General features: G+C 31.9%; 1 protein-coding gene across 3 annotated transcripts in view; it reads right to left on the bottom strand.

Annotated features, from left to right (window-relative positions):
• The window catches only part of LOC149799198 (amine oxidase [flavin-containing] B-like), a 96416-nt gene that overhangs the window by 59187 nt on the left and 18535 nt on the right, over nt 1-18694 (bottom strand). For all 3 annotated transcript variants that reach the window (XM_089958461.1, XM_089958462.1, XM_089958463.1), the window contains exons 2-5: nt 17381-17475; nt 9530-9667; nt 8773-8877; nt 8142-8233 (exon numbers count right to left, since the gene is read on the bottom strand). In XM_089958461.1, the coding sequence (XP_089814587.1) occupies nt 8142-8233; nt 8773-8877; nt 9530-9667; nt 17381-17475 (430 nt within the window). The remainder of the gene's footprint in view (nt 1-8141; nt 8234-8772; nt 8878-9529; nt 9668-17380; nt 17476-18694) is intronic.

Raw genomic sequence — 18694 nt, forward strand, 5'->3', positions numbered from 1 at the left:
CGGGCCATGGTTTGGGAACCTCTGATTTACATGATACCCAGTGCACCTTTTTATACACATTGATTTACATGATACCAAGTGTGCCCTTTTATACACATTGATTTACATGATACCAAGTGTGCCTTTTTAATACACATTGATTTACACGATACCACGTGTGCCTTTTAATACACATTGATTTACATGATACCAAATTTGCCTTTTTATACATATTGATTTAATACATGATACCCAGTGCGCCTTTTTATACACATTGATTTACATGATATCAAATATGCCATTTTATACACATTGATTTACATGATACCAAGTGTGCCTTTTTTATACACATTGATTTACATGATAACAAGTGTGCCTTTTAATACACAATGATTTACATGATACCAAGTGTGCCTTTTTATACACATTGATTTACATGATACCCAGTGCACCTTTTTATACACACTGATTTACATGATACCAAGTATGCCTTTTTATATACAATGATTTACATGATACCAAGTGTACCTTTTTATACACGTTGATTTACATGATACCAAGTGTGCCTTTTTATACACATTGATTTACATGATACCATGTGTGCCTTTTTATACACGTTGATTTACATGATACCCAGTGCACCTTTTTATACACAATGATTTACATGATACCAAGTGTGCCTTTTTTATACACGTTGATTTACATGATACCCAGTGCACCTTTTTATACACAATGATTTACATGATACCAAGTGTGCCTTTTTTATACACATTGATTTACATGATACCCAGTGCACCTTTTTATACACGTTGATTTACATGATACCAAGTGTGCCTTTTTTATACACATTGATTTACATGATACCCAGTGCACCTTTTTATACACAATGATTTACATGATACCAAGTGTGCCTTTTTATACACATTGATTTACATGATACCAAGTGTGCCTTTTAATACACATTGATTTACATGATACCAAGTATGCCTTTTTATACATATTGATTTAATACGATACCCAGTGCGCCTTTTTATACACATTGATTTACATGATACCAAGTGTGCCTTTTTTATACACATTGATTTACATGATACCAAGTGTGCCTTTTTAATACACCTTGATTTACATGATACCAAGTGTGCCTTTTTATATACATTGATTTACATGATACCAAATGTGCTATTTTATACACATTGATTGACATGATACCAAGTGTGCCTTTTTATACACAATGATTTACATGATACCAAGTGGCCTTTTAATACACAATGATTTACATGATACCGATTGTGCCTTTTTATACAGATTGATTTACATGATAGCAAGTGTGCCTTTTAATAAACATTGATTTACATGATACCAAGTATGCCTTTTTATACATATTGATTTAATACATGATACCCAGTGTGCCTTTTTATACACACTGATTTACATGATACCAAGTCTGCCTTTTTATACACACTGATTTACATGATACCAAGTGTACCTTTTTATACACGTTGATTTACATGATACCAAGTGTGCCTTTTAATATACATTGATTTACATGATACCAAGTGTGCCTTTTCATACACACTGATTTACATGATACCAAGTGTGCCTTTTAATATACATTGATTTACATGATACCAAGTGTGCCTTTTTATACACACTGATTTACATGATACCAAGTCTGCCTTTTTATACACACTGATTTACATGATACCAAGTCTGCCTTTTTATACACACTGATTTACATGATACCAAGTGTGCCTTTTAATATACATTGATTTACATGATACCAAGTGTGCCTTTTTATACACATTGATTTACATGACACCAAGTCTGCCTTTTTATACACATTGATTTACATGATACCAAGTGTGCCTTTTTATCTAGATGATGCCTTCATGAAAGAGAGTAAGCATGTCCAATATGCTAGAGTGGCCATTTAAAGGAGTGAGAAACAACTTCTTGGTTTAGAAACATATGGCCATTACTGACCACATAAAGCAGGTGACCATGAAAAACCTGACTTTTATATTGCTACGACTTTATGGTCTTAAACTAAGTAACCAAACAAAGTGAAAACCAAGAAGTCTTGTAAAATTCAACAAATAATATTTTTTCTGAAGATTAGAAAGTGAAATTTTTTAAAAAGATCCTAGAGAATTGTGAAATAAATCCCAAACAGTCCTAAACGTTTTACCACAAGTTCAACAACATAACTGAATTCCAGATATATTACAAACAAATTCTGATATTGAATGTGTTGATATGCTGGCCCTGTAGTCTCGAATTAGCTAATGTGCAAATAGCCTGGAATGTGGTAATGTGCTAACAGTCTTTTGATGTATAATAAACATATAATCCAAAATGTACAGGTTTACATTTGTTTTCACTATAATTCAAAATTACCATTTCTGTCAAAGAATATTATTGCACACTTTGTAATTAAACTGAATATTAACTTGAATAATCCAACCTTATAAAAAACTGAAATCAACAATAATACTGATTTTGCTTCAGATGTTAAGGCAAGAATTAGTAATTTTTCAGATAAACCACATTATATGCAAAGCTATGTCACAATAATAGAGCCAGGATGCAGGTCAGTCACCTCTATAAAACATTCAAAGTTGTCAACAAGTTTAAGAATTGCCAAGTGTAAAACTCAATTTCTTAGACTCAGATTCAAACAAGCATGTTTTGCCATTAATAATGATCTATTTAATCTACACTTATGAAGAAATATTAGATATGCATTATGTTGTATACAAAATAAATGTCACTGGTCAGGTACACCATTAACTTGATTTTGAACACGGTCAAGTACAAAATAAAGATATACATAACATAATCATTAAGCCAATAAATAATACAAATTAAATACTGGAATGTCACATCCAACTGAGTACAGTATTTGTTATTTGATAAAATTCTTGTATGTAGGTAGACTATTAATATAAATTACTTAAAGTGATCCAGTTGCTGCACCACCTCAGTACAAGGAAGCTGACATCATAAGGCAGATATGGCCATTGCTCCCATTTAATTATTAAAATAATAATAATATAAAATACCTCAATCTGAGGCCACATCACCTATAAGGTGGTCCAATTTTATGTCTCCAATCAGTAGACAGGAAGTACTGTACCTTTCTAAGCTTTGTTTTTCATGGTTTGCTCCCAAATTTATTGTAACTGGTACTGCTACTTGCATCTTGGACTTTTTGAGAGAATGCAGATTATATAACAAACAATGGTTTATATGTAATATTTTGACCATATGATTTAAGGATTTTATCTGTATTATCTTTATCTTAATTACAACTTTTAACATCTTTACATTTCATATATTAGCTTCTTTTACCTCAGTTTTATACTGATTTGAAAGGGTTTGTGTTTCAAGAATTTTATTCAATTCTTCCTTTTTAACATTTTTTAACCTTACCTTTAGTTGCCATCAAATAGCCATTGTTGTGCTGTAGTGCCATAAACACTATAGCTACTTAAATTTGTTATTTGCCATAAACGCTATAACTACTTAAATTTGTTATTTGCCATAAACGCTATCACTACTTAAATTTGTTATTTGCCATAAACGATATCACTACTTAAATTTGTTATTTGCCATAAACGCTATCACTACTTAAATTTGTTATTTGCCATAAACACTATAACTACTTAAATTTGTTATTTGCCTCTAAAAGAAATGACATGTGTGGCTAAGATGTAATATTATGATGGGTTAAATTTACATACTAAAATTTACCATCTGAAGCAACTGCAAAATCTATACAACTGGTAGCTAATCATTCACAATATATCCAAAGTATTTTGAAAACTTATAATCAAAGAATAGAGATCATAGAGTACTTGCTTTAACTCACAGAAAAGAATTGCATATCAAAGACAGAGAACCCTTGGACTCGTGCTGGGAAAATCTCTGCAAGCACAACCTCTGGTAATCATAGTCATTATGGATGCAAACACAGAGGATTGGGAGAGCAAGACTCCTACCATTTCAGAATGCCACAAGAATGTGGCCTCCTCCGGATCATTATTTATATATTGACTTCCTCCAGATGGAAACCATTTTGAAAACTTTCCATTGGTGGCTAGAGAACCTACACTGGAATGGAGTCCTCATTCTGTCTGATAACTTCACCATGGTGACTTACCTCAAACAGCAAAGTAGAAACAAGTAATCCGACTTTTTTATTCTCGCTGAGGATTTTCTAAAAGGATAGCTTCAATGACAATCCAGGTTAACATTCAACATATCCTGGGCTGGTTAATGTACTGGCAGACTCATTGTTCTGCAAGAAGGAATGATCTCTTGAGCCCTCAGTTTTCACTACTCAGTAGATGCTCAGTGGGATCAACCTATGATAGACCTGTTGTTGAAAGAGTGGAATACCAGAAACCCCAACCTTTGCCTCACCAGTCCTCAACCCAAAAGGCCTGTATAACTGATGCTCTTTCCAGAGACTGAGATGGATCAGTATTGCTCATGAAGCTCCCTGCTTTTATTGCCAATAACATGCTTCCATTCATGGGTAATCTGATATTGCTGATGATACCTGCCTATTCTGGACACTTCAACTCAAGATCATCTACAGGTCCCGTGCAAGCTCTGAAGTTATATTTCAGGAATATGGAGCCAATGTATCGAGGGAGATCACACCTCATTTTACATTCAAAAGAGGGGAAGGATGATAAATCAATATGGACACTTTCATCCTAAATAAAATGGGCTACCTTTTCCACATTTTGAACTAAACCGACACCGATGAATTTATTTCTCGTATCAGCTCACTAAGGTAGGACAGTCACCACAAACAATGCATAAGAGTGAAACTCTACTATAACTGCAATTATCCATGCTGTGGGATGGAGAACTGAGTACACTTCTATAGTTGTTATTGGAGATCTTTCCTCTTAATGGGTGAATTCAATCTGGAGGAACTTTACCTGTGTGTTGCAAATGGTTACCTTTCCAGGTCATGTCAAGGCTTTATAAAGATGCAGATTCAGACTTCTGCTGGATTTGGGGGAGGGATAATATTTCCCATTCCATATATGTCAACCCCTGGTGAGGAAAAAGTGTAATCCAAGTGGACAAAAATAGTATCCATAGCAGAAAAGAGTAATCCACATATAACATAATAAAATTCAATGAGCATCTGTACAAAGTGATTTATTTACCCCTCTTGGCTTTTAACATCAATTACTGTTTCAAATTTTCATATATAGCACTTTAAGCTTTAAAAAGCAACAGTCACTCATATTGCATTTCAAAATACTTTGTACAAGCTGAGATTATGAATGTTTTGCACACCAATAAGGCAAAAAGTGCTGGGTTACAGAGCCTGGATCTGAATTCCATTTTATTTTTGTTAAAAATACTGAACAATCTCTCACAGTCAGCATTAGAATGGTAAAGAACCAATATTCCTTTCATAACCTGACAAAGAAGAGGAAATATATATCTTCCAGTTATTGGGTCTTTTAGCTTGGAAATAAGGTGCTATTGCACATCAACTCTGCATGAAGTACATTGTCAGGTAGAATGCCAACTTGATACTTCAGTTCTCCTTCTAATTTATCGGCAGCCTCTCCTGCAGCAGCGTACAGCATAACACATGGACAACCTCTATGTATACATTCGAGACATTTTTCAAAATGTAGAATGCAACTCCTTTAAGAATTACAGTCATCACTGATGCAGCACTATCTGAAAACCCGATACAGTTCTGCCAACATATATTTATTCAAAGCATTATTAAGCAAATAAAAAATGTTTTCTCCTGAGGAACCTACTGTTAATTCTGGTAACAAAAGAAGTGTACTCTGACTTTGCCCTTTTCATTGTCAAAATCTCTCAAACAGGTCACTGGCTACAACCTTTTGTCATCATAATCACTACTCCTGTCTGTTGCAATACTAAATGACCCAATTTTCATGGCTTCTGCAATTTTAAGTGAAGTATCTTCTGCTAAACGACTAACAATATTAAATGATTTTGTTCTTACACACACGCATTTTTTACTGCAATCTTGGAATCGGTAAACATCCATTTGAACAAAGGACCAATGTAGTCTTCTACTGTTAGGGATAGTCCATGTTTTATTAAGAACTCGGTAAATAACACCTCTGCATTTATAAAATTTGTGTCCATAACTTAGTTCTGCTATAAAAAATAAGTTACCTTAATAATGGAGTTAGTAAACAAGCTAATTCAAGTTTTTTTTGTTTTACCACCAAGACCAATAATTAAATCATTTACACACAGCCTGCACTTGGCGAGAAGCTGTCATAGAATGGAATGCTGTATTGTGTAATTCATGTATTCATCTTTGAATCGATTTTTTGTCTTTTTCTAATCCATCTGTGAAATTATTTGAAAACCATTTTTGCTCTAACACACACATCGACTAGAATAAATCTGACTCGCCAAATACCTATAGACTGGTTCTGTACCAGATATGAATTAGAACAAAGAATCTATGAGCAAAGATTTAAAATTAGAAAACCAGTCTGTTCTTTCCTAACTAAGCCATACAGCTGCCATAAATAGAAACTGAAGTCAAATGTTTAGAAGTAGAAACCAGCATGTTTCTTGAAAATAGGTCACTGCTACAAATAGAACATAATACTATTAGGAAAGTGCATGCAAGTCTACAGACAAGCGTACTCTTATTTCATAGTTACGTAGAAGATGTCTTCTCTAGAATATGGTCTGAAAGATTAATGGGATGCTAATAAAAATGAGAAAACAAATTATTAATTTTTTGGGGAGGGGGAGATACCAAAAACGCGTAATCCAAATACATTTACACATAAGAGGTAATTAAGTGAAAAAAAGTGTAATGATTATGCCAAAAGCATAATGGTTGGCATGTATGCCCTTTGATGCCACTCCCCAACATAAGGAGTCTGTTTCCAATCAGGTTATCTAGCAGCTGTCTCACATATCTTAGGGACCAGAGGAGGTCTCTTTGGGGTAAGGAGATGTATCTCCCTCCACCTCATACCTATTCTAATAAGGTATAATGATTGGGTAACGTATTTTCAAGAAGAAACTAATTTTATCTAGCAAACGATGTTTCTTCAAAAATACTTACCCAATCATAATACATATACACCCACTCAATCTAACCACATTTATATCAACATAGGAATCAGTCTCCACACATTTACATCAATATAGAAATCATGCCTTCTGCTTCAGCAGTAACTGACAATTTGACAGAATTTAGCACCAATCTCAACATCAAGAGGCGATCACTCTAACTAACCTCTTAGTGGGCAAATAATTTTTAGCTTATTAGTTAATGGGTCTTTAGCCTGGTAGGGCTGGATTTCTGAAGTAGTAGTCGTTCTCCTAAGGTATTATGATTGGGTGGCAAATTTTAAATAAGAAATACATTTTGTTTTACAGATGCAGCATCTGTTATCTACAAGTGTAGAAGAAAAATAAATGCTGAGGTGAAAACTCAGCTCTTTTGGCGAGTATTCCATTTCTGATTAAGAGATCAGTTTTAAAACTATTTAACTATACGTCTATACCTTGTTAATTTGCTGACTCTTCCTTCTAGCTATATTTTCTTTCTTTGCTCAGTCACCTTTACTGTAAAATCTGGTTTATATCGGAAAATATTAAATCTGTATAAGAGTTGTATTTTGACGTCTTTCACCACTACTAATAAGAAAGTATGAAATCTGTACAAACAGTTGTACTTTGTATGCAAATTGTAATAAAGAAAATATTAAATCAGTACAAAGAATTGGTTTTTTTTATTGTATTTCACTACTGCTAAAATGTAAATATCTTTACAAAGGGTTATATCTTGATGTGTGTATATATATATATATATTTCACTATTGCTAAAAAGTAAGGTCATCAGACCTTCACACATTTTGAAAATATGCATACTATACATAAACTGTTCCAACACTACAATAACGTAAGGATTACAGAAATTACTCACAATGCTATGGTTTGATAAGTAAAATAAATGGTTCCAACATAACTACAATAACGTAGGTCTTACAGAAATTACTCACAAAGCTACGGTTTGATATGTAAAATAAACTGTTCAAGCATAACTACAACAATGTGGACTTAGAAATTACTCACAGTGCAAGGGTATGGTAAAGATAATAAACTGTACAAACCTTGTCCAAGCAACTGAGTCGACAAACTGTTTGACTGTCATAGAGTCCCACTCATCAGCCTTCTTGGCTTTCCATGGAGCATCACATGGGACCTAATGCAAAAAATAACATCAAGAAAGAAACTGAATACTATCCTCCAATGTCCCATTAACCTCAATGCTTTCAAACTTTATACCTCATATAATGATGACTTTTGTAGAACTTAATGGTCTATCCAGATTGTAATGGTCTATTCTGAATGTAATATTCTCAATAAACTATGCAACATTTTTGGAAGTGCAAGAAGTCTGTCCAGCACAAGATTTAAAACTTTTATGATGTCAACTTTTTGACTCACACAATACAAATCACATGGATATATATATATATATATATATATATATATATATATATATATATATATATATATATATATATATATATATATGTAGAGAGAGAGAGAGAGAAGAAAGAAAAGTGGCACCATCCAAATATAGTAATAAATGCTAACACTTTTAATCATAGTTAGGAAACTGCAGTCAATGAAAATTCATAAATTAATGTATGCTCAACAGAGATTCAAATAAATGGCTAAAAGAACTGTTTTAACTAAACCAGATAAAATTACATGTTTCCATGACATAAATGTTACCTCTTTTGCCATGCTGTTAATGGTCCTTATAACATGATTTAGGTCTAGGAGTTTTATTGGGTTCCAGAAGGGAGGGATTGTCCCAATATATTTGGCCCATGTACCCTAAATGGAAAAAGTATATACCAGTGTAGTTCATGTTACATTAAAATATGAATAGAACAAAATCCTGTATATACTGGTCAACTCTTTTCCACAACACAATGAATTTTTAATATTTGTAGCAAAGAACTGATGGAATCAAAACAATAATAAAAGTTGAGAAAAATACAAAAATATATAAATTGTGGACTACTCTAGAAATTATATTTACACTAAATATCTTGGATACTTTTAAACTTTTCTCAAAATGCAAAAGAGTATCAATGAATTCTACACATGGAAATTTTAAAGTGAAAGGGACATCCTGACAAAAATTTCCTCTAAGCTAGTCTCAATAACACTCTGTGAACAAACCCCACGATGAAATATTTTACAGAATTTTCATCACCTTCATCATCTGTGGATTACAGTACAGTACTCCCTCAAAGTAATGCTGTCCACTTAAACTACAGAGTGCACTGTCTTATTGTAAGACCATCTTATAATGCACTGCCTTATTGTAAGACCACCTTAAAATGAAGAACATTACACAGGAAATTTTACAAAATATTAAATGGGATCCATTGCCATATATACCTTAATATAATAAAATAACATGCTATAATGAAGGGCATTATAATGAGGCAGTGTTATTGTCTTGCTTAGCATCACTCACCTGAACATTCAGAACAGTCTTTTCTTTTTCACTGACATCATAGAACTGTAATCCAAACTCTTTAGCCAGCCTAAATACTCTGTTCTGTGTGGGGCCAACATAGGCTCCACCCACATCCACTGGACCATGATTTCTGTCCTAAAATTAAAACCAGTAAAGTTTGTTCAAAACATGCTAGGATGAAAACTAATACAATATTGAAAACATTTCATGCCTGGGCTAATTATTTTGTGAATAGTGAAAAGAAAAAATAAATATGAACTTTTCATATAAACTTTTTTTATGTCCAACTGTACAAAATTCATACTAAAATATGGAATGAAATTTGTCAGACCTAATCTGGCATATAGTTGGATGATCTGAGGCTAAAATATCCATGGTATTTTTTGTGACAGTGACCTAACATTTAAACCTTTTCTTGTCACACTGAAACTATTGACAAGTCAAAGTATGAGCAACACACAGTGAATATCTGTCCTTTACACTCGTGTTGTATATCTTAAGGTTGGATACCAGTGAATATCTGTAACTTACGCTTGTGTTGCATATCATAAGGATGGACACCAGGGAATATATGTCCCTTACACTTGTGTTGCATATCTTAAGGTTGGATACCAGTGAATATCTGTTCCTTACACTTGTGTTGCATATCTTAAGGTTGGATACCAGTGAATATCTGTCCCTTACACTTGTATTGCATATCTTAAGGTTGGATACCAGCGAATATCTGTCCTTTACACTTGTGTTGCATATCATAAGGATGGATACCAGTGAATATCGGTCCCTTACACTTGTGTTGCATATCTTAAGGTTGGATACCAGTGAATATCCTTACACTTGTGTTGCATATCTTAAGGTTGGCTGGCTACCAGTGAATATCTGCATGTGACTGTACTTGGGATTGAAGAAGTGCAAAACAATTATCACCATTTTACACACACTGCCAACCCACCCCCACTGATTCTGCAACTTTGAAGAAAAAAATCACCCACAAACAGGTAAAAAGTGAACACTTAGTATAAAAATATATCCAGTAAATAATTCATAGCATTGGGAGGTTGATAGTTTGGAAGTTACATGGAAACACATGAATGTTAAAAGGTGTCATGACTGATACAGATAAGTTCAATAATATACACAAGTAATACTGACAATTGTTATATATTATATTGGTTTTTAAATAATACTGAACACCAATATGTATTGTGCACACAGCATCAAATATGGATTCAATGAATGAAAGCTACTGTAAGCATGGAAGGTAAAAGGCATTTCTTTCCAGTACATAAAATTAGAACTACTGTTTACTAGGTGATAAATAAATGGAAACACAATAATAATTATCTTTTAGACCCTTTTTAAGACAATTATGACAAGAGTTGTGATGGGCAGGCAGACTGACAGACTGAAAAACAGAATAATACATAGTGAAGCCTTAAATTTCTAACTCTTTTCTGATGTGTGGGGATAAATATGACAACCCTCCCCATTACAGAATAATGTATTTAATAAATAACAGCTTATGGAGACATTTTATGAAGGCTTGTTTTTTTGTGGTGTGTCCTTTCTCAAAACAAATTTTTTATACACTTAGGGTAACAAATGTGCAAAGAATCAGAAACATTATGAAAGCATTATCCAGAAACAAAAACCACTGAACCCATTTATGTCTGCCTCAGAAGCTGAGAAGCACACAGAAAACCTTTATCTGCTGATTACAATCATCTTTTCATTTCAAGGTTTGGTTTTCTGGGTTTCATGCCATTTTTAAGCAAATGACAGCCTGTACATGGTGGCCAGTATATGTGTTGTTGTTGTTGTTGTTGTGGGGTTTAATGCCATTTTTCAGCACATGACAGGCTATGCATGGCGGCCAGTATTAATGGTGGAGAAAGAACCCAAGAAACCCCTGGGAAGAACCACCGACCCACGAGAAGCTACTGGCAAGCTTTCTCACATACAAACATTGGCCGAATCCTAGACTCAAACCCACACAGACAGAGGTGAGATGGCAGTGATCTGTAATGGAGAGCGCTTTAGACCACTCAGCCACTCCGGGCCCCGTATATATGGTGAAGTAAGATCCTAGAAGAACATGTGAAGAACCACCAACCCACAAGGAGCTACTGGCAAGCTTTCTCACATATCCACAATGATCAAGCCAAGACTTGAAATCACACAGGGATGAGTTATCTGTAAAGGGGAGTGCCTTAAAACACACAGCCACCCAGGGGACCTCTTTATTTCAATTTTATAACTGTTTAATTCTGAATACAATGACTTAAAAACTGTCTAAATAAAAGACATTCAAGGGACAACAAATTGTTTTTCTCTATGAAAAAATATAATTTATATGTTTAATAGCAGTTAAAAATGATACTATTACTTAAGGGGACATGCCAACAAATATTGATGTAAGGGGACAGGCTAATAAATATTAATGTAAGGGGACAAGCCAACAAATATTAATGTAAGGGGACAAGCCAACAAATATTAATGTAAGGGGACAAGCCAACAAATATTAATGTAAGGGGACAAGCCAACAGATATTAATGTAAGGGGACAGAATAACAAATATTAATGTAAGGGGACATTCCAACAAATATTAATGTAAGCGGACATGCCAACAGATATTAATGTAAGGGGACAGGCCAATAAATATTAATGTAAGGGGACATGCCAATAAATATTAATGTAAGGGGACAGGCCAATAAATATTAATGTAAGGGGACAGACCAATAAATATTGAATGTAAGAGGATGGGTCAATAAATATTAATGTAAGGGAACAGACCAATAAATATTGAATGTACGGGGACAGGCCAATAAATATTGAATGTAAAGGACATGCCAATAAATATTAATGTATGGGGACATGCCAATAAATATTAATGTAAGGGGACAGGCCAATAAATATTAATGTAAGGGGACAGGCTAATAAATATTGAATGTAAAGGACATGCCAATAAATATTAATGTATGGGGACATGCCAATAAATATTAATGTAAGGGGACAGGCTAATAAATATTAATGTAAGGGGACAGGCTAATAAATATTAATGTAAGGGGACAAGCCAACAAATATTAATGTAAGGGGACAAGCCAACAAATATTAATGTAAGCGGACATGCCAACAGATATTAATGTAAGGGGACAGAATAACAAATATTAATGTAAGGGGACATGCCAACAAATATTAATGTAGGGGGACATACCAATAAATAATAATGTAAGGGGACAGGCCAATAATTAATAATGTAAGGGGACAGGCCAATAATTATTAATGTAAGGGGACATGCCAATAAATATTAATGTAAGGGGACAGGCCAATAAATATTAATGTAAGGGGACAGACCAATAAATATTGAATGTAAGAGGATGGGTCAATAAATATTAATGTAAGGGAACAGACCAATAAATATTGAATGTAAGGGGACAGGCCAATAAATATTGAATGTAAAGGACATGCCAATAAATATTAATGTATGGGGACATGCCAATAAATATTAATGTAAGGGGACAGGCCAATAAATATTGATGTAAGGGGACATGCCAATAAATATTAATGTAAGGGGACATGCCAATAAATATTAAATGTAAGGGGACATGCCAGTAAATATTAATGTAAGGGGACAGGTCAATAAATATTAAATGTAAGGGGACAGGTCAATAAATATTAAATGTAAGAGGACAGGTCAATAAATATTAAATGTAAGGGACATGCCAATAAATATTAATGTAAGGGGACATGCCAATAAATAATAATGTAAGGGACAGGCCAATAAATATTAATGTAAGGGACATGCCAATAAATATTAATGTAAGGGGACATGCCAATAAATAATAATGTAAGGGACAGGCCAATAAATATTAATGTAAGGGACATGCCAATAAATATTAATGTAAGAGGACATACCAATAAATATTGAATGTAAGAGGATGGGTCAATAAATATTAATGTAAGGGAACAGACCAATAAACATTGAATGTAAGAGGATGGGTCAATAAATATTAATGTAAGGGAACAGACCAATAAATATTGAATGCAAGAGGATGGGTCAATAAATATTAATGTAAGGGAACAGACCAATAAATATTGAATGCAAGAGGATGGGTCAATAAATATTAACGTAAGGGAACAGACCAATAAACATTGAATGTAAGAGGATGGGTCAATAAATATTAATGTAAGGGAATAGACCAATAAATATTGAATGTAAGAGGATGGGTCAATAAATATTAAATGTAAGGGGACAGGCCAACAAATATTAATGTAAAGGGCCATGCCAATAAATATTAATGCAAGGGGCCATGCCAATAAATATTAATGTAAGGGGCCATGCCAATAAATATTAATGTAAGGGGCCATGCCAAAAAATATTAATGTAAGGGGACATACCAATAAATCTTAATGTAAGAGGATGGGTCAATAAATATTAATGTAAGGGGACAGACCAATAAATATTAATGTAAGGGGACAGACCAATTAATATTGAATGTAAGAGGATGGGTAAATAAATATTAATGTAAGGGAACAGACCAATAAATATTGAATGTAAGGGGACATACCAATAAATATTAATGTAAGAGGATGGGTCAATAAATATTAATGTAAGGGGACATGCCAATAAATATTAATGTAAGGGGACAGACCAATAAATATTAATGTAAGGGGACAGACCAATAAATATTGAATGTAAGGGGACAGACCAATAAATATTGAATGTAAGAGGATGGGTCAATAAATATTAAATGTAAGGGACATGCCAATAAATAATAATGTAAGGGACATGCCAATAAATATTAATGCAAGGGGACAGACCAATAAATATTAATGTAAGAGGATGGGTCAATAAATATCGTCCTTTACAAGTAGATACAGTGGTGACTACTATGATTCATTTCACTGTATATGATATGACAGTATGTTTACTCAGCCAAACATTCCATGTTAAGACATTTTATTATAAGCATTTCCTGTAACACATTCAAATTTAGCACTAATTCTTCCACCAAAACATAATGTCTATTAACAACAAATCATTCTGAATTGCTAAATATTGGAATTGGCTATTAACATTCAAATTTATATCAATAATTAACATTCAGATTTATATATCGGTTATTAACATCTATGTTTATATTAGCAACATCCATATTTATCCAGTTATTAACATCCATATTTATATCAGATAATAACATCCAGATTTATATTGGTCATTAACATCCATATTTATATCAGTTATTAACATCTATATTTATATCAGTTATTAACATCCAGATTTATATCAGTTATTAACATCCAGATTTATATTGGTCATTAACATCCAGATTTATATTGGTCATTAACATCCAGATTTATATTAGTAATATCCATATTTATATCAGTTATTAACATCCAGATTTATATCAGTTATTAACATCCAGATTTATATCAGTTATTAACATCCAGATTTATATTGGTCATTAACATCCAGATTTATATTGGTCATTAACATCCAGATTTATATTAGTAATATCCATATTTATATCAGTTATTAACATCCATATTTATATCAGTTATTAACATCCAGATTTATATCAGTTATTAACATCCAGATTTGTATCAGTTATTAACATCTATATTTATATCAGATATTAACATCCAGATTTATTTCAGTTATTAACATCCAGATTTATATCAGTTATTAACATCCAGATTTATATTGGTCATTAACATCCAAATTTATATCAGTTATTAACATCCATATTTATATAAGTTATTAACATCCAGATTTAGTTCAGTTATTAACATCCAGATTTATATGTTATTAACATCCAGATTTATATCAGTTATTAACATCTATATTTATATCAGATATTAACATCCAGATTTATTTCAGTTATTAACATCTAGATTTATATCAGTTATTAACATCCATATTTATATCAGTTATTAACATTCAGATTTATAGTAGTTATTAACATCCATATTTATATCAGTTATTAACATCCAGATTTATTTCAGTTATTAACATCCAGATTTATTTCAGTTATTAACATCCAGATTTATATCAGTTATTAACATCTATATTTATATCAGTTATTAACATCCAGATTTATTTCAGTTATCAACATCCAGATTTATATCAGTTATTAACATCCATATTTATATCAGTTATTAACATCCAGATTTATAGCAGTTATTAACATCCAGATTTATATTGGTCATTAACATCCAGATTTATAGCAGTTATCAACATCCAGATTTATATCAGTTATTAACATCCAGATTTATTTCAGTTATTAACATCCAGATTTATATCAGTTATTTACATCCATATTTATATCAGTTATTAACATCCAGATTTATATCAGTTATTAACATCCAGATTTATATCAGTTATTAACATCCAGATTTATGTCAGTTATTAACATCCAGATTTATTTCAGTTATTAACATCCAGATTTATATCAGTTATTAACATCCAGATTTATATCAGTTATTAACATCCAGATTTATGTCAGTTATTAACATCCAGATTTATATCAGTTATTAACATCCAGATTTATAACAGTTATTAACATCCAGATTTATTTCAGTAATTAACATCAGATTTATTTCAGTTATTAGCATCCATATCCATATCAACTATTAACATCCAGATTTATAAAAGTTATCAACATCCAGATTTGTTTTCAGTAATTAACATCCAGATTTATTTCAGTTATTAACATCCAGATTCATAGCAGTTATTAACATCCAAATTTATAGCAGTTCTTAACATCCAGATTGATATCAGTTATTAACATCCAGATTGATATCAGTTATTAACATCCAGATTTATTTCAGTTATTAACATCCATATTTATATCAGATAATAACATCCATATTTATATCAGTTATTAACATCTAGATTTATATAAGTTATTAACATGCAGATATATTTCAGTAATTAACATCCAGATTTATTTCAGTTATTAACATCCAGATTTATATCAGTTATTAACATCCAGATTTATATCAGTTATTAACATCTAGATTTATATAAGTTATTATCATGCAGATATATTTCAGTAATTAACATCCAGATTTATTTCAGTTATTAACATCCAGATTTATATCAGTTATTAACATCCAGATTTATAACAGTTATAAACATCCAAATTTATTTCAGTTACTAACATCCAGATTTATTTCAGTTATTAACATCCAGATTTATTTCAGTTATTAACATCCAGATTTATAAGTTATTAACATCCAGATTGATATCAGTTATTAACATCCATATTTATATCAGTTTTTAACATCCAGATTTATATCAGTTATTAACATCCAGATTTTTTCAGTTATTAACATCCAGATTTTTTCAGTTATTAACATCCAGATTTTTTCAGTTATTAACATCCAGATTTATAACAGTTATTAACATCCAGATTGATATCAGTTATTAACATCCAGATTTATAGCAGTTATTAACATCCAGATTTATATCAGTTATTAACATCCATATTTATCAGATTAACATCCAGATTTATTTCAGTTATTAACATCCATATTTATTTCAGTTATTAACATCCATATTTATATCAGTTATTAACATCCAGATTTATATCAGTTATTAACAACCAGATTTATTTCAGTTATTTCAGTTATTAACATCCAGATTTATTTCAGTTATTAACACCTTTTTAGCTCTTACACATGTTTCTCAAATCTGCATCAAATAATAATAGCATTCAAATGAAACATCCACTTAACATTTTGACATTGGAGTTAACTGTAGCAGTAATGGTGAAAAGTTACAGTGTACTTGCACATAAGGTATGTATGACAAATTTATTTGTGACAGACAAAGATTGCAGTATTTACTATAATTGTGTAGGTCCTGCCTCCAACCCTGTCTCTGGCTTCGAGTACTAACACCTTCAAACCAGATTCTTTCAAGAGTTTGGCAGCTGACAGCCCTGTGAACAGATAAGTATCATAAGAATAGTATTGCATAAATTATTGATCATGAAAATATATAAATATTATTGAAGATCTATAACATAAACAAGAGGCCCAACTGAGTATGATATTGTTCACTTGGTCAAGCTTTCAAAAGCAAAGTCATATATGTACGAAAATTTGGAGTTTAAAGGAAAGCCTGGAACACTATGTTGCTGTATAATATGCAGGTTTCAAGTTTTATGCTATAAAAAGACTGGGTTAGTTGGTCAGAATTTTTTTTATTTTAGACTTAGACTAATTTTTCCCTCACCATTTACCAAAAGTGGACTATGCCAAATTGTATATGTTTCGTTAAGACCTTTTCAGTATTATAAGTTATATATTGACAGCAAGATACAAGCATTTACCAATTTAAGCCCAATGAAGGAGTGTAGAACATAAGTTTAATTAAATTGGATAATACATGTGCTTGTTCTCTAAATGGATTATATTATGGATACATGAAATTTTCAAGCTCTACCCATCTTTTCGCTTATTTCAACAAATGTCAAAATGCAGTCCACAATACTAATCAGCTGTCCTTTTTACATGAAATATGTGCTGTTTTTCTCTAACCTGTCATGAACCCACTTCCTCAGAAGATATATTTACATTATGTACACTTCTTGAGAAGATATATTTACATTATGTACACTTCCTCAGAAGATATATTTACATAATGTACACTTGCTCAGAAGATATATTTACATTATGCACACTTAACAAACATCAGATATATTTACAGTATGTATACTTAACAAACATCAGAAGAATTAAAAAAGTGGACATTACTTTATAAAGCATGGAACTGTGGAACATAGCATCGTTGTAAATAAAAAAGCTGCAGTAACAATGAAAAGATGGAAGAAACACTTTTAGATAAAAAAAAAGGACTTAAAAGAACATGTACTCACATGGAATCATGGAACACACAGGCAATGTATGTTGCATTTGAATTATGAATTTGTTATCAAAGGAACTGTTTTAATAATTCTGCTTTATAACTAAAGTCTGTGGGATATTATTGTGTATGGATATTTTATTCTTAACACTGCATGAAAAGTACCAAAAAAATGTATCAGTGATGTAGGTAAATTTGTGGCTGAATTTCATATAAATGTTTATAAGTCAATGATTTGATGTACATGCAGTGTTGCATATTCATTTTATAAGACTTGATGATGTGTTAGTGTT

The sequence above is a fragment of the Sinohyriopsis cumingii genome, chromosome 5, assembly GCF_028554795.1.
Source record: "Sinohyriopsis cumingii isolate HCF-2022 chromosome 5, ASM2855479v2, whole genome shotgun sequence".
NCBI lineage: Eukaryota > Metazoa > Mollusca > Bivalvia > Unionida > Unionidae > Sinohyriopsis > Sinohyriopsis cumingii.